The sequence below is a fragment of the Coffea arabica genome, chromosome 2c (genome assembly GCF_036785885.1).
Source record: "Coffea arabica cultivar ET-39 chromosome 2c, Coffea Arabica ET-39 HiFi, whole genome shotgun sequence".
In the NCBI taxonomy this organism is placed as follows: domain Eukaryota; kingdom Viridiplantae; phylum Streptophyta; class Magnoliopsida; order Gentianales; family Rubiaceae; genus Coffea; species Coffea arabica.
The window spans coordinates 14,212,909-14,238,356 of record NC_092312.1 but is presented as its reverse complement, the minus strand read 5'-3'; the positions used below and the strand labels follow the sequence as shown (position 1 = coordinate 14,238,356).

Sequence of the window (25,448 nt, the reverse complement as noted above, 5' to 3'; positions counted from 1 at the left end):
GCAGCACGTGGGTCTATGTGTTATAGGTCTTGTTTCGATTTCTTTAGTTTGGAGTTTGGTGTGCTTGTGCTTGGTTGGATGAACCGTACAAGTTGTGTCAAATGATGACTTTGCCCTTGACTATTAGACTATGCAATCTCTCTCTCTCTCTTCTTTTTTTTTTTTTTTTTTTTTTTGTACTATGGAAACTTGTTTGTTTGGGGAAAGAAATGAAAACATATGGAGACATGAGGTAGGTTTACTATGAGTCGGCTACAAATAGAAAATGTCACTTTGGTTGAGCTTTAAGCTAACAGATTAATTATAAACTAATTGTGATTTTCAAAGGTTACCTAGATATTTAGAGCATAGCAAATTGTGCAACTCTATTTTATTTAATAATTTTTTCTTTAAGTAGAATGGTCACTCAAATAGTACATTCATTGCTACTCAACTAGTGAAATGTATATTATAAGTAATTTAATTAATAAAAGATATTATTTTTGGTCCTGAACAATACACTTTACTTAGTTGTATGACAATTAAAACAAAATCTGGTGAAAGAAAAATGAAATTCTGCATACTATAGTAACCATTTTGCATTATTTTAGGCTATATTGCACTAGTCTATGCTTATACTTGTTCAATTTGATACTATACTTTCTTTATTCAAATACTTATTTGTGATCTTTTATCTCGAATTATAAATTATTTTGCTGCCTTTAAATCTAAAGTGATTAGAGTACAAATAATCTGTGGTTAAATAAAATCATTTAAAACATAAATATCTTGAAAGATCTTCAATTTAATGGATGTTCTAATACAAGTTGATAGTAAGTCCTTAAATATTTTGATTGTCGGCCTACAAAAAAAAAAAAAAAAATTTACTAGCACTTGAAAGAAGATATTTGGAACAAAGAAAAGGTTAAGGGCAATTTGGGAATGAGGAACTTGTCGTGAATGTGAACAGATGGATTTAGTGCCGGCAGCATTCAAAGTTTGAAAAGCCAGTAGTGGATGTGCTTTTGACTCATTGGCTGTCTTTACCTAATGTATAATGGTTTGGTTTGCGGAGACAGCGCCACCACGAAAATTTCATGAAACATCCCCTAAGTGTTGCAAAAATAGACATTGCTGCCTTATAGAAAAGGTGGAAGTATTATCAATAATTGCTTGTGTTTTAAAGAAGGTGCAAGTTACTTTTTTGTTTCTTTTTTGATATCATACAAATTGGAATGGGGCTTTTAATATCCAATACTCAATTTGAATAATTACAAAGTAACATAATCTAATTCCGCGTGTGTTGGAATAGAATTATTTGAAAATTTTATTTGGAATATCAGTGTTGCATTTTTAACAATGTTATGTACATGAGATAAAAATACAATTGAAAATATAAAAATGCTATTGTAAAATATGTGAATCATGTATATAAAATATATATTGCAAAAAATTTTCCCAAATCATGCTATGATCTATTGTTTCCTCAAATTGAGTATTGGATTGGAGGTCCAAATCAAAAAGTAAAATTTGTTTTGAAGATTAGGCATCATATCCATTTTATAGCAGCTAGAATTCAAGCTTCATGAAAATGTGCACGTTTTTTTTTTTTTTTTTCTTTGGGTGGACCGGGGAAGGCGGGGGTGGGTGGAAGGTAGAATAGAAGGTTTGTTGGAATTCTCTCCTGTTCAAGCAAGTTTTCAAAAATATCATTTTTTTGTTGGTATTAGCCCACAAAGAATACCTAATTTATTATTCTGGTTGCTAACTCAATTGGGCTCTCTTTTTTTTTATTTGTAAACATTTATTAATATTTATTTAGTGAGTGCCATACCTCGTTATTATCCATTAACTAGAAGAGAACTACTTAAAAGAAACATAATTGGGCAATCTTTTTCACACATTTATATCAATTTTATTTGCCTTTTGTAAAAGCAAAACCCCCCTTTTTGACTTCTTAAATTTCATCAAGAAAACTCTTCCTAAGCTAAAAAATTTCGAGATAATTCAACTTGCAAAAAGATGCCATGTCTTACAATTTTCCAAAATTTCTAGCAAAATATACACCAAAAAGATTCTTCTTCTGAAAAGATTTTCTTTCCTTCTTTTATTGGCTTACATTAAATAAGTTGTGTTTGGATTGCATTTTTCATGATTTTTCATGAAAAAATTACTGTAGCGATTTGATGTATGTGAGGGAAAAAGGTAATAGGGAAATGAAATCACGGAAAACAACGTAATTTTCCGACGAAAAATTGCAATCCAAACAAAGTATAGATAACCAAATTCTTGTTATCATCACACTCCTTGATTCAATTTACATCCTCAAGCTCTCGCTTTCATTTTTCTATTCGGCAGAAGAATATACCATTTATTCCCACCACGTTGATTATAAAAAACATTCTTTTGGTCGTGTGGATTAAGGATAAAAGAAGGTTTGAACAACCAGCATAGTTTCTCTGTTTATTTAGAGGAATATGCTTTTTGCGCTCCTGAGCTTTTGCCTTCGCACATTCCCTGGTATATTCCATCTAAAATTTATTTGGGTCAGGATAATGGATGTTAAACAAACACTCGTTTAAGATGTAATTTAAGTATTAAATATTTGAAAAGATAAAAAATTAATTAAAAAATGTATAAACACAATGAAAGATAATAATTATCAGTACATGTATATAAATAATAGATTGGATAAAATTTAAATATGTCAACAAGTATAACAATCACCCCAATTGCTTGGTTCTTTTTAGGGAAAATCGTTCAAAACGTCGCTTACATTTTATAAGATGACTTTTTTCGTCATTCACTTTTAAAAGTGTAATTTTACGTCCCTTACAAATTTAAATTAACCAAATTTGGTTCCTACCTAGGTTTCTGACTAGTTTTTTGCCGGAATCCACCACGTGACTTGCATGTGATCATTTTTAAGGGTAAAATTGTCAAATCAAATTTTTACATAATCTGATTCATAGTCCCTCACATTTCACAAAATGAATTTTTTGGTCCCTAACATTTTACAAAATGAATTGTTTCGTTCCTCACATTTCAAAATATGAATTTTTCCATCCCTTACATTTTTCAAAATGAATTTTTTCATCCCTCATTGATCATATGTATGAATAGTTTTTTTTCTATAAACCCGCGTATATGTATATTTGATTTTATCTGAACACTACAAATAACATATAATTTATCTCTATTGGATTTCATCTAAACATGTCAATTGTAGTTGTACACATGCTATTCAATAAATATATATAGGGGTTTAAAACTAATAATTTTGTTTGAAACTCATGTATATATTTATATGATTTCACCATTTGAACCTATTCAATATTTGTGATATTTCTCTTTTGATAATAATTTATTTATTGAATTGTCTAATAAGTTCATCTAATTAATGAGTCCTAATTCGAATTCTATAATTGTGCTAACAAATTTCAGTTTAAATACGAAATTTCTACTTGACACTTTTAAGACCAACAGTTGAAGTACTTGCCTTGTGATTGTCTTAAAATTTGAAAATGCCAATCACTAATTTCTTTTTGTCATACATTTCTTTTGTTTATTTTTTCTGTCCAAATTTAATTCGATATAAATACTGGATAATATTTAGGATTAAATGTCTTCTTTATTTTCAAATTTTGAGTAAAAAAAATTAAAATAAGTGAAAAACTAACAATTTTTTTAAACCATGTATATATCTATTTGATTTCACTTGAGCAGTACGAATAGTATGTAATATATCTCTATTTGATTTCACATGCTATTCATACTATTTAAGTGAAATCAAATAGATATATACATGGATTTAAAAAAAAATTATTCACACAAATGATCAATAAAAGATGAAAAAATTCATTTTGAAAAATGTGAAGGATGAAAAAATTCATTTTAAGAAATGTAAGGGACGAAAAAATTTATTTTATGAAATGTAATGGATTATGAATCGAATTATATAAATTTGATTTGACAATTTTACCCTTAAAATATGATCACGTGCACTGCACGTGGTGAATTCCTATCAAAAATTAATCGGAAACCTAGGTAGGGACCAAATTTGGTCAATTTGAATTTGTAAAAAACGTAAAATTATACTTTTTAAAGTGAGGGATGAAAAAAGTTATCTTGTAAAATATGAGGGACGTTTTGAACGATTTTTCCTTTTTTTTAAAAGCTACTTTTATGGTTGGGTGCACCTGTTGCACGGGTAGCCATGATAACACGTGCTGCTTGAAGGATAATGATTGCTTAATTTCTTATATACAGCCATCCAATCCACAATGAATTTTATGATTAATTTAACTTATTAGGGGAAAGAAGACAGGAGCTGTAGATGGGTCCTTGCTGACATTGTTGATTGGACATTATCCATTCCTTTTTCTTTCATTTGTCCATTCAATCTTCTTCAAGTTTAGCTGCCTGGGTTCTCAAGAAATCTTGAAAAAGGTGTAATAGCATAATTGTACCTGTGACTAGAGCTTAGTCACGTTTTTCAAAATTGCATTGCACGTACTAGGGGCTTAATGGTACAGAAAGAAGGAAAACTAAAGACAGAACTTAAACTATTTACGGCCATTTTGCAGTGGATTTTGCAAAATCTAATTATGAAAAATTACTATAGATAATGATAAAATCAACTAAATATTGCTCTTGGATAGATTCTAGTTTCTTTGTTTATTATAAAAGTTTAAAGATGTAGAAGAATAAATAAATAAGAATATGAAAAAATTAATTATCCAAAATCAAGTGAAATAATCAAACAAAAACCATCCCTTAATCACATAGCATCCACAATTACTTCAAATAGCTATTTACACAAGGGGAGGGATTGGTTGGGTGGTTCTGGGAGAGAAGGAAGTGTACATGAGAGATCCTAAATTCGAACCCCTTTCACTTATACTTAAAAAAAAAAATACCTATTTACACATGCAGTAAACAAGATACAGTACGTTGTTTTGAAAGTGATGTGAATTATACATCTAGATTAACTAGTTAAGTACAGGACTTCTATCTATTTAGATGCTCCAAAAATTATTTAGAATGTAACAAATTAATCGGATGGTAATGACAATGAAAAAAGAAGATTATATCTTCAAAGTAGCTAGGAAGCATACACAGAATGGAACACAGAAGCAAACTGATGAAATTACCTGTATAGTGGATGCATATTATTTGTCTTCTAAGAACAAAACATTAAGGAGCAATGCACAAAACCAACTAGTCGCATAGACAAAACATATGTAATTGAGGATATTCACACTTCCTTATTAGACCAGCATATTGTGAATGTAGTATGGATTTCTAGAGAAATAGATAAGGTTGCACATAATTTGACACATTTTGCTAAATCGTCCAAGTTACTTGAATTTCGCTGAAATTATCCTCCGACCTTTGGATTAATATATCCTTTTTGTTTTTCAAAAAAAAAAAAAGAATGAAATTCATCAAAGATTTAGAAAATGTCCATCTCCCCTTTAAACTCTTCAGAATTAGCTGGCAATAGTTGTGGTCCTTGTGGACACTATCTTGTTAATTAGTGTGAAGAGAGAATTGAATGGATGGCAATGACCTGCTTTGCATGCATCACCAATCTGTATATGCCTAAGTTAAGCAAGAGAATTCGTGCAGCTTCACTAAATTGAGCAATTGAGCAGGTAAGTTTTCTTGGAGCCTCTTTTTGATGATGATTATGCTTTCTTAAACATATGAAAAGAATAATCCAACTTTGATTCTAGGGTCTGACTAATGCAATCAAACATGAAATATATCCCAACGACCGTTAAGTTTTCACAATGCACATTTTTGCTCCAAACAGTGTTTGTCCGAAGAGATCATATTTCTCAATATTCAAGGGCAAATTTAATAAAAGGATTTTTCAAGAAATAGGAGGGTCTAACTAATATAAATATTGTAGTCTTGCATACCAGTAAATTACAAGTTCCCTTTGCAAAGTGTAAAAGAAAAATAGGCAATTGGAATATTCCGCAGAACATTTTTTAAGCAAAAGAAAGGAAAAATAAAATATCTGTATAGTTGTCTTGCTTCGTGATCAAAAGTGTTTAGCTCATGAAATGCTTTAAGACAGCTTCACATGATTAGTATTTACTATGTAATCCATTAGAAAGATTCCAGTTGTAGCTTAATGCACGCAGAACTAAGAAAGTAGTAGATAAAATCATAGGTTTTGTCGCTTGTCCTTGGCTTTAATGAAAGAAGAGCACACAAAGTAGAGCAAAGAAAGTATAGAAAAACACATAGGATTTGTCAATTTTCCTCGGTTTTCATGTAAGCAGGCGCAGCAGTGGAATAACATCATTCCTCCTCTTAGCTGTACCAATCATTGGATCCTGCAATCTGATTTGGATTCAGAAAATATCACAAGGGATCAGGAACTAGAAGTCCTATCTAAGCTACCAACTAGATTACTTGAACTTGAAGGGCAAACAAATATTTCACTCTCATGCAGAAAACAAGAAAACAAAGTACAGATCATGAACATAGGAATGAACCAACATAAATATTACTTATAAGCACATGTAGGGATGTTTCCAATGCTAGCACACAGCTGCTTTCCTCATTGAGAAATTTCCAACTTTGTGATGAATTTAAAAAAAATTCTACAAAAGGGATGATTTTGGGATTAATTTCCGGCCGGGGGTCTTCGCATTCGTGAAATGCGAGCTTATTGAGCTTGCATTCCACAAATGCGAGCTCTTCTCTATATTTTTTTTTTATTTTTTAAGAGCCAGGGAATTATTTCCAGAAAGCAAATGCGAGCTCTTATCTTTCGCATTTTGTATTTTTTGAGAGGGAGGGAATTATTTGCAGAAAGCTTCTAATTTTTGTTTTAAAAAATGTTGCAAATATTTAAAATTTTGCAAATAGCTCGCATTTGTTAAATTTGACCTGCAAAAATTGTATTTAACTTTTTTGTTAGATTTCGCATTTATAAGTATGACTTTTAGAAAATTAATTTAAAAAATGTTAGGAAAAAAATTTAAAATGATATGTACGAGCTCCATAAAAAATATAAAAGTAAATGTAAATATTGTTTGTTTTGTAGAAGTTGCCTTTACTAAAATGGTGTCGGTAGTAAAATGTTATTTTAAAATCTGTACGAAAATCTTATTTTTCGGAGAAAGGTTAGAGAAATTTTGTTTAAAAATCTGTAATGTTTAGAGGAATAATATTTTTTTTATTTTAGAACTTGCACGTGGCTAAACTCATCAAATATGAGCTAAAACAAAATCAGATTAACAATAATCTTTTTAATATAATTTACTATACATGCATAATTCTTTTATAATAAAAAAAATTGGTAATTGTACGGTTGAAAATACTTTATTTAATTATAATACATTTAAATGGTGGAAAAAGTACACATGATAGTTCTTTCTATCTCATAGATCAATATTCTTTCTATTTTATAGATCAATGTAAAAATAGAATGAAATTGTTAACATATAAGGTGTTGAGTATTTGTTGTGAATAAAATATTAAGTGTTTTTCCTTTTGTATGAAATAAATGTTTTTGATCAAATTATAATTTTCCTTTGTTATTAATGAATCGTATTTATTTGTTGACACCAATGAATATTAGTTATAAGAATATAATAGTTAATAGTCATTAATATATGTTACAATGTCAACCATAATTTTAGAAATTGCATAACGCAATGTTATTTAAAAAAAAAATTATATAAGTTATTTTTATGAATTGCATGTTATTTGTTTGTTAGTTGGAAAGGAAAAGGAAAAAAATGAAAGCAAAGAAAGGTCCTCCGTTTGATGTTGTTTGTTGGTACAATAGATTGGGGTTACTGATCAGAAGAGGTTTTTGGAGGTTTTTATGATGGAAGATTGGATAATTGATGGTTAAAATGGAAGATTGGAAGGAAGGGGTAGGGTTTCGGTGAGAAGAGGGAAGAAAATTTTTAAAAATAGCAGAAACGAGTCTGAAGCCTCGTTTCTGCTATATCCGCGAACCGATCCGCGGTCGGATCGGTTGAGTAAGGTCTCGGATCCGACATGGCTCGGATCAGTGTCAACAGAAAGACAGACGAGCCCTCGGATCTATCTGGGTTGAACTGGATCCGAGCTCGGATCTTTCATCCGTGGTCGGATCTTTCTGGGCACCTTGTGATCCGAGCTCGGATCCGTGATTCTCTGCACTAATTGTAGAAACTGCAATTTTTTGGAACTTTTTTTTCCTTTTTCCGGCCACTTCCAATTCGGAAATAGGACAAACATGGATCAATTCTAAAGACTAACGCACATGTAATATACCACAAACACAATGTTCCAACCTCTCAAAACACAACAAACACATTTACATTGGAAATCGAGGGGTGAGGAACTTTGGTCATTTTTTCACTTTTACACTAAAAGGGCATTTTTGGGTATTAAATACATATGAAATGACGTCCACATGCTTTTATAACCATGATATCACCAAAATTCACTTGAAATGCACAGTGCATGTATATGCAATGGAATTTGCCCTTGGAGCACTTAAAACACAATTTCGTAAGAATAACTGCATATGTAAAAAATTGTCACAAACAAAAGTATGTAATTCATAAGTAAGGTTATTTATACAATAACAATACAAGTAGCGTGCAATCAATGGTGCCCAAGTTTCCCATGAGTACCACATGTTGTTGGTTTGGGTATTCTTTGGCTTCGACGTGGTTGGTTTGGCACTATTGTATTGACCTGAGTAATATTCGATAACAGTGTAGCATCTTGATTTTCAGTGCTTGTGCCTTCACCTCCTTCACATTGCTCAGAAACATGGTGATGTGAGTCCCTATCGATTGTAAACTCTGTGTACATCACAGGGGACCTGTGAGATTGGCCAATCGATACACCTCTGCCATGCATGCCTTCGGTCTGAGGTGTGACAAAAGTAGCTTGGTCTTCCGTAGCCATATCACCTCCATGGAAGCTAGTCTGTATGGTTGGTTCTGGTGATCGGAGTCTACGACGTCGCCCACCGCCATGCTGACTTCCCTGGGTATTTTTAGGAGCTCGCTGGACACGACATGTATCAGGAAAAAGTGGAATCTCATGTGGTACGTGTGAAGGGCGGAATGCAAGTCGGCGTGACTCTCCTACATGATGCAAAGACGTGGATGCAAAGTCGCTCAACTCTTGCAAGTATCCGCTGTGTTGTTCATCACTAACTACAAGAGAGTCCTATGCCATGAAATACATTCGAGACATGGCATCACTCTGCAAAAACAAATATAAGAATTAGAATGAGATACTAGGGTACAAATTAGTTTAAACATTGAATACGCCGGAAGTGATTATTAAAAGTGAATCGGAAACAAACTGTACAAGATATTGTGCCCTAGCGCTATCACCCTGAAAACCCTCTGGAAAAGCGGGAAATCGACTCAGATTTAAGATATAAATCACCGCCCGCTCCCGATACCACTGAACATACTCATCCGATGGATATGTAGTATCTGCAATTACAGTGCCGTCTTGTACATGCACATGTCGATCAGTCCAAATATCAAGATATTGTCTATGCGTGGTGCTCCAGTCTTGATTCACCCTACCACGGCGATCTATAGAATGTAGAGCTGCTTGATTATCCGTTAACCTCATAGTAGGCAGGGACTGATCTAATCCAAACTGCCGCATAACCCGATGCGGGAGGTGCGGCTCAACTACATCCCAGCAGATAAGATACGTTACGGATCTCCAAATGTCCCGACCTGCAGTACAATACGCAGGAAGAGAAGCGAGAACGTCCTCCGAATATGGCTGCCATATGAACTGGAAAAAATATAAAAATGAAAGAATGATTTCGACAAGAAAAAAAGAACTTCGCTATAAACAACTATATAGAGCAAAAAACACCGATCCGAGGTCGGATCGAACATGAAAGGGTGCGGATCCGTCACGGCTCGGATCCACACCTTCGGAAGCACAGACGAACCCTCGAATTTATTTGAAATTTTTTGGATCCGAGCTCGGACCAATGGATACGCGCTCGGATCCGTCTGTGCACTTAGGATCCGAGCTCGGATCTGAAGTTCTCTGCAATAATTGTAGAAACTGCAATTTTTCCCCCAATTTTCGCACTCTTGCTAAACAATTCCAAAACGCGCGGGAGACAAACGTTTTAGGCCATCTAACCTCCCACGCACATGTAATATACCAAAAGTATAATATCCAATCTCGTAAAACACATCAAACACTGCTACATTGCAAATCGAAGGGTGAGGTTCCAAACACGTTTTTCCCTTTTTCACACAAAAAAGGCACTTTTGGCCATAACATGCACATCAAAGTCCAAACAACCTATGCAATGCAGTATGACAAACTTATGATTTGAATTATCCAGATATTGACAGAAAAGGCCTATTGTCCGGACATATGTACAATACCTCTTCAGGACGCAGTCCTGTCAGCTGATCTCGGAATGCGGGCACAACATGCCTAGCAACTCTGTGTACGTCCAAGTCATTATTCCACCTATATTTAATAAAACAGGAAACCAAGCTTAGGCAAATGTGAGTTGGTTGGATTATCAAATGCCATTAAAAAACCTAAATGGGTGCGAAACGCGCACCTAGCTGCATATGGACCAGGGTAATGCTCCAACGGCGCGATTCTGTTCGGACGCATAGTTGGTATATGTTCCCAAATCCAGACCTGTTAGAAAATTAGAATCAATGTTAGAATTGCAAAATGATAAAATGAAAAAACTCGAAGATTGATGTTCATATTGTTTGTAATGTACCTGTAGCAAAACTAAGGGACCGGCAATAGCCGATTTGGCAGGATGCGTGGCATCACAAAGTGACCGATAGAGAGTCGCCAAACACGCACTACCCCAACTATATTACCCAACAGTTTCCAAGTCCCGCAGTAATGGAAGATACAACAAAGGGACTTTGTTTCCGGACTTATCCGACAATAAATGTCCACCTAATAAAAGTAAGATGTAGATGCGCGCACGCTGCCTACATTCGGCATCTGAAGCATCGGCTGGCAACTCTGTATCCAAGGCTCTTGCTAAACATCCCAATTTTAGCCTCTGTCCATCAAAGTATCCAACTGCAGGAGAAAATCCAAGGAACTCCTCACAGATGGCTCCCCACTCCTGAATGCTGCGGTATGTGTCTACCCCTATAACCGGTGGACCATCGATGTGCAAACCCCACAACACCTCTACATCCTGTAATGTCACGGTAGCTTCTCCCACCGGTAAATGGAATGTATGCGTCTCGGGCCGCCATCTCTCCACTAAACTTGTGATCAAAGAATGATCAACCATCTGATATCCACTGCCTAGCACCCCCTCAAATCCAGCCAAGGCAATATAACGACAAATCGGATCAGGAATAGGCGTATGCTCCCAAAATTCTTTGTCATACCGTCTGACATCTAACTGATTGCCCTGAATATGTCCGTGAAAAATGGAATGTGCCCGGTGTGCAGTTCCCGCCGATATAATGTCCTGCACGTATGGTCCTGGATGTAGGCCTGCAGGAATAGGGGTGTCGGCCATAATCCCAGACAAATATCTGCAACGATTAAATTGCAAGAACAATGAATAAGTAATATCCAAAAAGTATACTGTATCCACTTTTTTTTGATCAAAAAAGGTAGGGATGTCAAATTTTAGCAAGTTTTGACCATATATCCGTTATACAATAACAATAAAACTCCTTACCTTGTATTTACATTTTTTTTAATAACATTTGTTATCCCTCTATGTATTCATAGCGTGGATCAATGTAAGGCGTATTTATATTTTACCAATTAATATAAAAATTTGAGAGAATCTCCCCTATAAAGCGGCCATCACTCCCTGCCAAAATATATACAAAAATTTCATATCCTGTACATGCAAGAGTGCTTACATATATAACACACCTTCCAAGCATTCTTTTAACAGATAAGTTACAAATCAATGGATAGGGGATTTAGCGAGCAATGAATAAAACTGTTAGGCTGCACGTGTAAACTAGTTATTTCAATACATATCAAAGTACAAAACGAAGCAACAATTCTAACTAATGAACAATGAAAGTCACTAATGTAATTATTTAAAATAAATCCAGAAAATTACACAAATGAAGTAACTGGAACCCCACGAGCAAAAAGAAATGCACTAACATTAGTCCACAATCTCTAGGGAGTCGATCAAATCAAGACCTATAATTCGGACAATTTCGACTATTGTGACCCGTCTGATGACAATTTCGACATCTTCTTGGTTCGTCTGCATCCCTTTCATCCATCTCATTCCGAATTCGTCTAGCTCGAACTCGCCCTGCCCAACGTTTCACAAATTTGCTCGGTCTGCCTGCAGGTCCCACCCAGGCTGTTGCCAAGTATCTTGATGCGGCAGTGGGAAAAACTTCCCTGAATACTGGACGGCCCACCTTATCTTGGTAAAATGCTGGTCAAAAAGCAATCCCGGATTGTCACATCTATTCCTGCACACCGCCAAAGCGTGTGAACAAGGACGCCTGTATATCTGCCACTTTCCACAGGAGCATGTCTTATCAAAAAACCTGATGATTTGCGTATTGCCTCCTTTACCATCGACACGCCGCCCAGTGATTACCTTGTATACGCCCGATGGGCCATCGAACTCAACGACTCTGTGGGCGCCTGCCTTCCGCTCACCAACTGTAAAACGCCGCCATATCTTTGGGAGAAAAGGATTGCGACAATGTGAAACTTCTTCCCTTCTCCTCTTAAATAATTCAACTGTCCGATGAAAAGTCATATCAATGCATGCACGAATTGGCAAATGACGCGCCCCCCGCAAGACATTATTATAGCTTTCGGATATGTTGGTAGTTAGAATACCCCAACGACGGCCATCGTCGTGTATTAGGCACTACTTTTCTGGACTAATGGCTGACAGATAATTTCAAGCATCCGGAAACATGCTTCGCAGTTCTCTCCTGAACATTCGCCACTTGCGTAATTGTCTTGCCCTTCCCATTGCCCAACACAACTTGCGAAGGTGTAAACCTTTGAAGTGTGTCATCAAATTGCTCCTAACATGTCGCAGGCAAAATCTATGGTACGCTAAAGGTTCCTCCCAATAGTCAAAGTGTGTCATGGTATAGATGATACCATTGTGGCGATCAGAAATGACACAGATAGGATGTCGATCAAGCGCCACATTATATCTCAATTGTTCCATGAACCACGACCAACTGGAAATCGTCTCCTCATTCACTATGGCATAAGCAATTGGTAGAACGTGGTTGTTCGCATCTTGAGTGACTGCAACAAGGAGTTTGCCCTTGTATTCGCCACGCAAATGAGTGCCATCAACGCATATAACTGGCCTGCACATGTGGAATGCTTCAATAGCTGGCCCAAACGCCCAGAATACATATTTAAAGGTCTTAACTCGATCCGAACTATCCGAATGATGTGACCACTCTACCACGGTGCCTGGATTGGATTGTACCAGGGCATCAAGATACTGTGGTAGTTCGGAAAAATTCGCCTCCCAAGATCCAAACACAAGCTCAATTGCTTTACGTCTGGCATACCCGGCTTTTTTGTAAGACACATCAACCTTCAAGTTTTCTTTAACGTCACTTAGTATGTTCTTGACCTTTAATCCAGGGTCATCTTCAACCCGACGGAGGATGTGCCTTGAAATAACGGAAGCTGTGAGGCTTGTATTGTTATTTCTAATCATATCGCCCAAGCAGTTATGGTCATTGACCCATTTTGTAATTTGCCACATTTCATGGGTCTTTTTCTTTACGGCTCTAACACACCAGTCGCATGGTGGATACGATGGGGAAGTTGAAGTGGAAGGAGTTCTTTCAATTGATGATTTGCATTTACCAAACCACGTGTTACTCTTACTCTCAATAACTCTGAACTACCTATTGTGATTGATGGACCACATCCTAACTGCTCGGCTGAGCTGCTGCTTACTCTCAAATCTCATATGGAAACGTATATTATTATTCTCCTCACAGAATGTTACAATACGCTCCAATCCACCCTCCTCTTCTATATCATCATCATCTATACTCCCAAGATCGGAGAAAAAGGCCATTCCTCTTGGCACATATGCAGAGCTGCCAGCTGGGCTATTGCGTCTGTCCTCTTGGAACATATCGAGGTTTACTCTTAAATCCCCACCTTCATGCTCTTCATCCGAATCACTACCAGACACATCTTCCGACTCCGACTCTTCAACCTCTTCCGCATCAACTTCCCGGTCATCGTCTTCCGGATTATCTTCTTCAGAGGCACGGAGTCTATCATGTATACTAGCATATAGATCATCTTCAGCCGAACTGCGACAACCTTGACCAGGGTGTGAGTCTGGTTCTAATGAATACATAGATCGATCATCATGCATATAGTGACATGCCGATGAAGTCTCTTGAACGACTGAACTAGAACCAAAGTTAAACTTTGTTGGATCCATGAATGCATGTACAAGCGACATCATTGGACCAACATTACATATTGGTCCAGTGAATACGCTATTAACTACAGGCATTTGGACGATTTTTTCCTTCTCGATATAAATCTCCGCCATGTATGAAACTCTTTCGATCCAAAGATCGTACATTACATCAAGAGTTTCATCATCCACCACTGCGGAAACAGTATATTTGGAACTCTCCAACGGTTGACGAAGAAACAATTTCAGCTTGAACACCCCTTTATCGACCCCAATATAGTGGTAAATCCTGTCAACCAACTCCCCGTATCCAATTCTATGCCTCAATATGAATGTCCGGTTGGAAGTACGAGGCAAATAACAAACAAAGTCACCCTCGTAATGTATTTGTCCTCCCCAGTATAGGTTTACCCGCAGAGGTCTTTCTACAGACATGTCTGTGAAATGTATCCCTATTTTTAGGACAATAAATTTAAATTAATAGTCCAAGGGTCCAAACAAATGAAAGAGGGTGGACTCTAGGTCGAAATTGGAACAATTAATTAGACTAATTTAGATGAGAAGAAGGAAGATGAAAAAATTGAAAACATGTATGAAATATACTATAAATGACGATACGAATCGCCTAAAACTCCGAACGAAGTTTTTGGAAAAATTGGACAGAGCCTCCCTTAAAAATAGACTACAACTCTCTATCTGCAAATCCAAACAGGGTAAGAAATGTACAAGCGTAAGAAATGTACCGGAAGTTATATATATTTGGGCTCCACATTCACACCGCATAACAAGATCCACATTGACAATGATGTGATATTATACCAATGAATCTTACAAAATTAATGTTTTTCCCTGTAACTTATTTTGCCACTTTTTTAGCATAATAGATTTTGCCAATTACAAAAAACATTACAAGGTTGGTCAGTGATTTTCAATCCATCAATTCGCCTTAAAATATATTGGTATTTCATGTTCTACCGCCTTTTTCTACGGCTCACAAAATTAAACAAACCATCGTCTCCTCAAAGTGACCGAAAATATCCATAGTTGTAATATAACATAAATTAGCTAATGGCTTGTATCAAATCCGAATTAAGCCTTATGCATAAGGAATGGTAGTTGTAATATAAAATAAATTACCAAATAGTCAGTTGCCCTCACAAAGAAATATCTACAAAAATATCGACATAGTCTCCCCTATAAAGGGGCTCACAATCCAAATATCCATGAAATGCAAAAGCTCCAATCTATAAACTACATACCAAATTTCTAAGCTCCAATTGCAAAACATACATTGTCCAATGTACATAGTGTTTCGACCAAAACTAATAGTTGTGCAGTAGATTTAAAAAAAAAATTATGATGAATTTTAAAAGAATTCTACAAATGGGGCATTTTGAGCATGGGACTATGTACAAATGGGACTACGTACAAAGGGTTTTCGCATTCACCAAAACTGAACTCACGGAGCTCTCAATAACTCGAACTACGGCATCCCAAAAAAAAATTAAAAAAAAAAATCACACCTCGCATTGTATTATGAAATGCAGAGATCCGAGCTCGGATAATTTATGGCATCCTTCGGATCCAACAGGGTTCGGATTTGTGTCAAAGGATGATCAGACGAGCCCTCGGATCCGGGTGAATAACTATGGATCCGAGCTCGTATCGAAAACATCCGAGCTCGGATCCGTCTGTGTTGAGTCTTATCCGAGCTCGGATCATGCTTTTTCTGCACTAATTGCAGAAACGGCAAATAAACTGCTCCAACATTGGAGAGTGCAAACATTGTACGAATTCGCAAAATATAACGTATATCCTCAAATCCATCCACAAAAAATGCAAAAATAAGAACAACCCACGTCAAATTTAAACCCAAATTTCACCACAAATCTGAACTTGTCTTGGATTCAGGTATTCAAGTATTAATTAAACTTAAAATGCTATTAGTGAGGCATTGCAAGTGAAAAAGCCTAACCTTTATGCTGTTGGAGAGTTGGGACGGCAATGCAGAAAATTTTTTGGCAAGCGGCACGCGCGGAACCAGTCTTTGGAAGATCCGCTCAGCTCCGGTCTTTGGATGCTTCGACCACCTCTGTTTTCTTTGTTGTGCTTTTACGTACAATTTCGTATTATTTGTTTTTCTGTTCGACAGCTATAAAAGGCACTGCTGCTTCGTCTGTGCACTTTTGCCTTTTTTTTTTCGAAATGGAGTCTTGGCGGTGAGCTCCTCACTGAGCTTGCATTCTGCTCACTGAGCTCGCATTCTCAGAATGCGAACACCCCAATTACAGAAACTCATTCAAAAAACGCCCTCGTTGTAGAATCATTTTTTTTTTCCATCACAAAGTAAGAATTCACCCTTTCCTCATTTCATTATAGTTTTTACTTTGAGATCTCTTCAATGAGCTAAAGATTACTCGAGGCCTTCAATAATAAGAATGTCAAATAACAGGAAAATGGTTACTGTGGATGTGGCTGCTGGAGTTGTAGGAAATTGGAAGGAGACATATCAGTGGATACTTATATTTGGTGTCATAGCTGCAATCTCACTGGCATTTTCCGCTGGTGAAAACAACGTTCCAACTTCAGTATGTGTTGTGAGCATGATAATCAGTGCTACAAATTGAACACCATCAGTTGCATTCTCAAGGACTAATTACTTTTTGTTTTCTTTGAACTTTAATCCATCTCTCTTTTCATCTTTCATGGTGATCTTAAACATCATGGCAGTTCTCGTTGCCGGTAGGGTCAGGGTCTCTGACATTTCTGAAGGCAGCAATACTGGCATTTATGGTCTACATTCCCGGAACAGCCTTGGCAAGCAGTGGTTCTATTAGTACACTTTTCTCTGATGTAAGGGAACAAACTAATCCCTCTGTCGACATAAATTGATCTTATGCAACAAAAGAAAATAGTCCTTGTTAGCTCTGGTAGTGTTTTTGTCTTTACTCTTTTATATAACAAATTAAGGCAGCGGTCCATGTAGAATAGTTATCTGATCTGAATCATATGATAGATTCCCACTTTTGTGAAGTGGCTTATGAGAATTTATGCTTACAGCAGTTCCCTAGAGAGAATCAACCAATTCAAGGATTCTTAATGTGGAGTATGGTAGTTGTTCTCATCACAGCAAGTAATTCTCAATGCTCAATTTTTTATTACATTTTTCACATGGATTCTGATTCATTTGGACACTGGTGACAGCGCTATGGCTGGCAATTGCAACTTATTTCGAGCTACCAGTGTCATCTCAGCAGTCAACACAAGGTGCCCTTCTAGGGACGATGCTTGTCAGTGAAGGTTTTGGCTTCATACCTTTCTGGAACAAGGTTCACAATATAAATTATGACAAAACAAATTCAACTGCAAACTCTTCCTTTTTGAGTTTTATTATTACATAGGTTTCAAATCAAGAGATTTTTGTAATTTTCTTTCTTCTGTAAATTGTATATTATACCCTAGCTTATTTACTTCCTTGTTTTAAACATGATCTGAAGTTTTAACTCTAAATGAGTGTCTTGACAAGGCCGTCAAGTATATTAGTTTCTTTTTTTTTTTTTTTTTTTTAAACTGCTGCTTTTGCTGTTGATTCTTGATGTCTCAGAATGGATATCATAAGTTCAATGGTGGTGGTCTTCTCTGGATTTTCCTCGAATGGACTGTGGCTCCTATAGTAGCTTGTGCTGCTGCATTTTTATTCTTTAAGATCCTGAAGGTTGCTCTTCTATCTCATGAAAATTCAGAGAAAAGGATCCTGATTTTCCTCCCTATTTACTATGGAATGGCCGCTGGACTGCTTTGCTTTTTTATCATGTATCAGGTACTCTAGTTTTGCTCTGCCTTGTCTTTATTTCAGGTAGTATGTTATTCAACTTTTTCTTTTTCTTAAATGAATTTAATTTGGGCAAGCTCTTAAAATTCATTTAACATTCCTTCCAAAAGAGGACTTGTAAATTATACCGCATTTCCTTTCAGTTTCATCTTTAAAGACAAAAGGAATAAGGTTTGGCAAATTGCCATTAATTATTTTCATTTTCAGTGGACTCCAAAACATGCTTATTGTCACTTTGAATTGGCAGATTCTACCAAATCTTATGATGGTCAACATGTGGACTATCGTCATTGCTGTCACATTGTCTACCTTGATTGGAGCAGTTTCATCTTCGGTAAGCATAAACTCTGTACTTGATTTGGATTCAAATGTTCATTATATACTAAGCTTTTAATTACTTTGTTCTTACTTATTTTGTATTGCAAATGTTTGGCAATGGTAGTTTGTGGTGGTTCCTTTTGCTAGAACAAGAATGGCTTCTGTTCCGCGATTCAAGACGATGAAGAGAACAAAATCAATGGAGCAAGAAGGCTTAGAAAACCAAGATGAAGCCTCTGATGCTAAAGTTGAAGAAATGCTGAGAGATTTCATGCAGATGAGAGTTCTTGATACAGTCTATGAAGAGGAGGAAAAGAGCTGGGCTTCACCTGAAAATGCAGCAGGTAGTGAACATGCTCAATCAAATTCTCAGCTGGGATCAACACCATTAAGACAACTGCTTGAGTTGACACCTAATCAGTTGGTTAAACCAAGAAACTTCGATAGCATTGAGAGAGAGACTGTCTTCGATGCTATTAGACATTCTGTTAAATCTATCCTTTTTCCTTTAAGTATCCTGACTTCTGATGTTACATTTTTCAGTTATTTCTTGAGCAATGTCAAACTGACACAGTAGCAAATACTAACTGAAGAAGTGTAATACTAGGCTAATGATTAGATTTCCAAGGAACTTTTCCAAAATTGTGAACTTTTTCTTGGCAACGTTGCAGTGATTACCCAAGTATTTGCCAATTTATATTTGTCACTAAAGATCTTACTAGAATCTTGCAACTGCTAGTTATACAAGTTTGCTCTAAATTTCTAGGTATAATATTGTGTTTATGTTTCTGGAGCAGGTCATACAGTACGACAGACCTACTCTAATACGCCATGCTATAGTAGAAAATTTTGATGATATGGAAGACTTCTTTGGTTTCCACTGCTTCTATCATCATGCATATTTGCGTGGGTTTTGCTTAGTCTTTGTTCTCTCTACCACTAATTCTTTAATTCTCATATAGTCCTTTGCGTTCAGTAAAAACAGAACGATTAAAATGTCGGAGTTATATAAGATTTTGTACTAACTGCAGGCTTATCCAATCTGCAAACGAGATTGCTCCTCTAATGAGCCCATTCAGTGCCATTCTTGATGTTTTTAAGCACAGAACAAAGTATTTGGGAAATGGAGAAGATGTGGTAAGCTTTTAAATCTTCTGCGTCTTGTACTTGTCTTCTCAGAATCAAGAACTGAAGGATAGCAACATCCACACATTTTCTTTTCCACTTTTAATAGACAAGAACCAGCATCTATTATCATAATTGATCACAGAACTATTGTTGCCTTAAGATTGTTATGATACTGCACACCATGGCTGCTAAGATTTGAACCTTCTCCACTGATGCAACTAATGATCAACTTTGGAGGACACTTCATCAGGATTTAGTAGAGATACTTATAATCTAGTGATGATGACACTGATAGGGTTCTTTAGGAGTTCAATGGTGGATTAGAGCAATTGGAGGACTTGGTGCATCTACCGGATTCCTTCTTTGTGGCTGGCGTCTTACACAATGCCTTAGCAGCAGGCTGACATACGTTAGTAATTCAAGGGGACTGGCCTCACAGTTGTCTACTGTGGCAACAATCATCATTGTTTCCAGAGTGAAGCTTCCAGTGTCAAGTTTGCATGCTTTTGTTGGAGCTTTAGTAGGAGTTGGGCTTGCTGATGAACCACGGGTAAGGTTAATACAATATCCAAATACTGCCAAAACTTAACAGCCTCCTCAGTCCTCAAGAGTCAAGATTAAGTATTTCAGAACTAGGCAATAAGTACCATCTTGAAAGTATCAATGCCAATAATGCTTATTGTGCACTCAATCTCATAAATGGACCACATTCAGGCAGAAAATGGCACAACAATTCAGTAATGATGCTGAAGTTCTAAATCATTGGACTGACTGTAAATCAATGGCAACCTTCATTGATTGGACTGACTGTAAATCAGTTATTTTTGAATTCACAAATCATTGGTTGGATTGTTGCAGAATGTGAACTGGAAGCTCCTGCTGAAATTCCTCGGTGGGTGGATTGCTACAATCATATTCTGCTCTACTGTGGCTTATGGCATCTACTCTGCTTCAATACACTCTCCAGCATACGTGGTGCCCTGACCTTTAGATATGCTCAAGTACTCCAATCCAACTGGTTCTTGCAGCTCTGTCTAATACATACCGGATTCTTAGCATCCCTGTCTTCGGAAAAGATCAGCAAGATTGCCCAGACCAAAAGAATATGAACTCTCGCTAGATAACACAAATGTTACACAGCTTTCGTAGCGAGCAGAGATTTTAGGACATTTATGTCTAGAAGAATGTCTGGATTCAAGTATTCGCTACCTGAAATTTTGTGTGGAAACTGACTGAACTTGCTTTCTGTTCATATGCTATTAAATGACATAACCAAGAAAAAAAAACTTTTTGTCGCAGCCTGATCAAAGAAAAATATATTGTGAAAATTAACTGTTTATATATGTGAATATCGAAAAAGTAGCACATCAAATAAGTAATCAACAAGTTTATCTTGCCTCTCCAGTAATCAAACTCTAACATGCAGTTTCACGTATCCATTTTTAAAGTGTAGTTTAAAAGTCCACCTTCATCATTACAGATTTTTTGGAACAACGTAGATGACTAAAGTGAATATCCATATTGGCATGGCCTCCATTTTCCCTTTTGCTAAAAACTGATGTTACTGCAGTATCTTACCAACATATTGCTGTGGTTAATGCAGTCTGGATAAAAGGATTCAAGGAAGGTCCCCATTAATATTATCTCCCACCAGCATCTTCTTTCATGTTTCCTGTTTAACCCAGATCCCTTTTTTCTCGTCCTTCCCACATTAATGACACATGCACCTTGACATCAACGAAAGTAATTTAGGGGCCTAAAATCAGATTTCCTACAACCAAAATTGCATCAAAAGCTCTTTAAGTTAGCCGTATCAGAGGCTTTAGTACAGAGTATGTTGGACAAAAGGAAATAATTAGCGAGACGAATTTAAAACAGTCTAACTAACAGCTCCATTATTTATTTTTATAGCAATGCCACCAATGATCCACTTCAAGGTCTTCTTCATTGACTAGAAAAGTCTAAACGACTTGCACCTGAACTGCAATTTCTCTCATATTACATCTCTAGCAATAATCCTTTTATTGTTCTTAAAAATATCAAAATAATGTGCGGGTAAAGTATTAATCGAGCCACTCAAACAGTGCACAAAGTGCAAAAGGTGGAAGTTGAAAGAATGTGAGCTATAAAGACTGAAATATTAAATGATCACAATAATAAGAAAAAATGCAAGCATACTGCTATTATACACATAAGAAATGCAACCTAACGGTTACTGTTATATATATACATAGAGAAGACTAACAAGCTAATTCTCTTGAGGTCCTCGAAAAAAAGGAGGACCACGATGACTGATGAAAATAGCGGCAATTCTCCTTGCCACTTATGCTACATGAAAGCAAAGAGTTTTTTGTAAGCTTACTCTAGAGAACGTGTGATTTCTCCAACTATGTTCCAAGAGATCCAGAAAATAGTCAAGATTTTCATTTTAGCAATATTAGGTGGGAAAAAAAAAGTTGTCTATTTATAATTTTTGGCATTTACATGAAAGAAAGCGTAATGTGTGAGGAGTAAGAATTGGTTATTTGCAGCCATGATGAAGTAAGAGGAGCAAAATAATTATACTTGGGGCACCTCTTCCAATGCTTTAGTTGCTTGATAACATAAGATTTCTGGGCAATATTCTATCCACATTTATAACTAGGAATGAGATTGACATTCTGTTAGATCCTACTCGTGAAGTTTGCTAGATATATGTTCCATAGTATAGCTTCAGTAGCAAGAATGCAGGACTATAAAATCATATCATTTAGTGAATCTAATTACTTGCATTTATGGTCCACATTTTCCATTTAAGCTTGTGTGCTTTAGTTAAGAAAGGTTTGATAGCAGGACCATTGTCTGCAATTGATTTTTCTTCTTCTCTAAGTGATGGCTCCAAGGTGCAGGTTGCTTATCAGGTAGGCTTGACACATTTCATCACCTCTTCAGAATGTTATACTTGCATGATCATCTTTCTTGCCTCATGTAGGAGGTTCCAGATGCATATAGTAAGGCTGCTGCACTTAAAGCATACCCAAATGTGAGGCTGTCTTTCAAGGTTTTGTAGTTTGCGATCTCTGTTTAAGCATTGTTTGTCAGTTTATGCCTAAAACGTAATTCCTGTACCAATTTTCCTCTTTCAGGCAGTTAAATTGTGGCTGATGGACAAAGCTATACTACCCATAGAAAATTCTGTTGGTGGGAGTATCCACCGTAATTATGACTTAATCCTCTTCCACAAGCTGCACGTAGTGGGGGAGGTGTAGTTGCTCATAAACCACTGCCTCCTTGGATTGTCTGGCATTAGAAAAGAGGAGATAAAGCACGTCTTAAGCCATCCTCAGGTAAGTATTTCGTTCTCACGAGCAATATCCTTCCCCCTTCTTCTCCATTCTGGTTGAGAAAAAAGCCAGTGGTGCAGCATATGGTAAGGTTTATGCCTCATCAATGTGAAATTAAGAAGTTAGTTAATATATCCAGTTTCATATTTCTGAATTATGCTTCTAGACACCAGAAAAAAATAGTCGCTTTTTGAGATACCAGAAAATAATAGACTAATTAAGGTCTGCCAGTATTGATGAGTATCACTGTCTCTCTGAAAGGGATGAATTTTCATAGAACACAAAAATTGTTTAAAAATTAATGTACAAAATGTTTTGCTCTAAACCTGATCAAAACCAGCAGGACTACTGAGGCTCATCTTTGCGAGGTGGTCAGCACTTGAGCTCCCTTCTCTCCATACATCGCTCAGTTTGCATTCCCAGTTTCTCTCTGTAGACTGTACAGCTTCTTTACCATTTTGATCAAGTTACTATGCGGATTTTCCAATTTGTATTGCTCCACTAGTTGAATTCCCACTTGGGATTCGGATTCAAAGATTATCTTTTTCAATCAGAACATTTGGTTTCATTAGAAGTTTGTGTAAGCTTGGCCAACAGGGGAGACAAAAATAACTTCAAAAAGAGTGGCAAGATTGCACAAACCAAAAGCATATGAGCTCTTGCTGGAAAACACAAATGTTGCAGAGTTCCTTGTGTACAAACCGTAGTCCAGCAACTAGCTAAGAACCAAGGTGCTGATGGCGTCATCTGATGCAGAAAATTTTAGGACATTTATGGTGAGAAGAACTTCTGGATTCCTTTATTTACTGCCTGCAATTTTGAGTGATACCTAGATCTAACTGAACTTGCTTTCTATTCATATGTTATTAAATGACGTAACAAAAACTTTTTAAAAAAAAAGGAAGAAGAAACTTTTTATAAATCAATAAAAATATATTGTGAAAATTCACTGCTTAGATGTTCCATTTGAACATGTTGACATCGTCAAAGTGGCGCATCAGACGAGTAATCACCAAGTTTATCTTGCCTTTTCAGTAGTCAAACCGTAACATGCAGTTTCATGGACAACTTCATAAAGTGCAGTTTAAAAGTCCACCTCTATCTTTTCAGATTTCTTGGAATGAAGTCGATGACTAAAGTTGAATATCCAGATTGAAATGGCCCCATCTTTTCCCTTTGAAAAAATTATTTAAAACGTCCCTCATATTTTATCAAAATAAATTTTTTGCCGTTCACTTTTAAAATAATAACTTTACATCCCTCATAAAATCAAATCGCTAAAATTTAGTCATAACCTAAATTTTTAATCACTTTTTATCTTGAATCCATCACACAACCTACATATGGTCTTTTTTAAGGACAAAAAAAAATTAGATCCATTTGTAGTTAAACAAATGATATGGTCCATATTTATTTTTCTCCCTAAAAAAATAGGATTTGATCCAAACCGTATTCATTTTGTACTAAAACAAAGTGGAATCTGATCCAATTTATATTCATTTTTTCCTCAAAAAATGGTATCTAAGTTTTTTGTACATAAAAATAACTGCATGTGAGTCACATGATAATTTTAGACTAATTGATGGTTGAAAAATTAAATTGAAACAAAAATTTACTAATTTAAATTTGTAAAAAATGTAAAATTAAGATGTTAAAAGCAAAGAAAGAAAAAACTCATTTGGAGGGACGTTTTGAATAATGTTTCTTTTCCTTTTTGCTAAGAAGGGACACGAGTTACAGGTCATCTTACCAAAATATTGATGTGGCTACTACAATCTGGATTAAGGAATTCAAGAAAGGTCCCAATTATCTCCAGCTTTTTTTTTTAATATTGGTTTGTGCACACAAATCCAAATTTTTAAGCAAATTAATACAAGGAAAAAAAAACTTATCATTACACAAAATCTAAATGCATGAACTGCACCAATAGATGGTCAGTGTCATGTAACCAAGTTGAAAAGAGCCAAAAAAAAAGGGGGAGAACCAACCAATTGCATTAACAAAGAAGTACTAAAAGCTTTTTTCTAAAGGGAAATCATGAGTCTTGATAAATGTAGTTGAGAAATCTTAAAACCATTTAGATTTGACTTATGAAAAGAACATGAGAGGATAATCATGAGTCTTGAAAAATGTACTTGAGAAATCTTAAAACCATTTGGATTTGACTTATGAAAAGAACATGAGAGGATAAGGCAGCTGCATCGTCAATTCAAGTAAAAAGCATTCCTGGCTATCCAAGGTAGCTTTAGCCTACCATCGAACTTGTATTTTCTTGTTTTTAATCATGTTACTTTTGAGAAAAGCTCCACCAAATTTGTGGCGGCCGGCTACCTTTTCTTCTGAAAAACGTGTGAACTATACATGTTTGCTTCTTATATAAACCCATCATCCATCATGGTACATTTGAGAACTTAAATGCAATCATTTCCAATTTCATTTCAAT

General features: G+C 36.0%; 2 protein-coding genes across 2 annotated transcripts; one reads left to right on the top strand and one right to left on the bottom strand.

Moving 5' to 3' along the window:
* Positions 1 to 12,889: 12,889 nt before the first annotated feature.
* Positions 12,890 to 13,678, bottom strand: LOC140035509 (uncharacterized). The gene has a single exon (XM_072076767.1). It carries the CDS (start codon positions 13,676 to 13,678, stop codon positions 12,890 to 12,892), a length of 789 nt encoding a protein of 262 aa, XP_071932868.1.
* A 3,182-nt stretch (positions 13,679 to 16,860) lies between these two features.
* On the top strand, positions 16,861 to 22,930 carry LOC113723959 (phosphate-repressible phosphate permease pho-4-like). The gene is made up of 14 exons (XM_027246917.2): positions 16,861 to 16,992; positions 17,135 to 17,257; positions 17,465 to 17,537; positions 17,609 to 17,733; positions 18,009 to 18,224; positions 18,484 to 18,570; positions 18,679 to 19,127; positions 19,321 to 19,464; positions 19,586 to 19,691; positions 19,978 to 20,237; positions 20,397 to 20,491; positions 22,494 to 22,582; positions 22,654 to 22,722; positions 22,808 to 22,930. The coding sequence occupies exons 1-14, from the start codon at positions 16,861 to 16,863 to the stop codon at positions 22,928 to 22,930; spliced, it is 2,091 nt and encodes a 696-aa protein (XP_027102718.1).
* Positions 22,931 to 25,448: the final 2,518 nt, after the last annotated feature.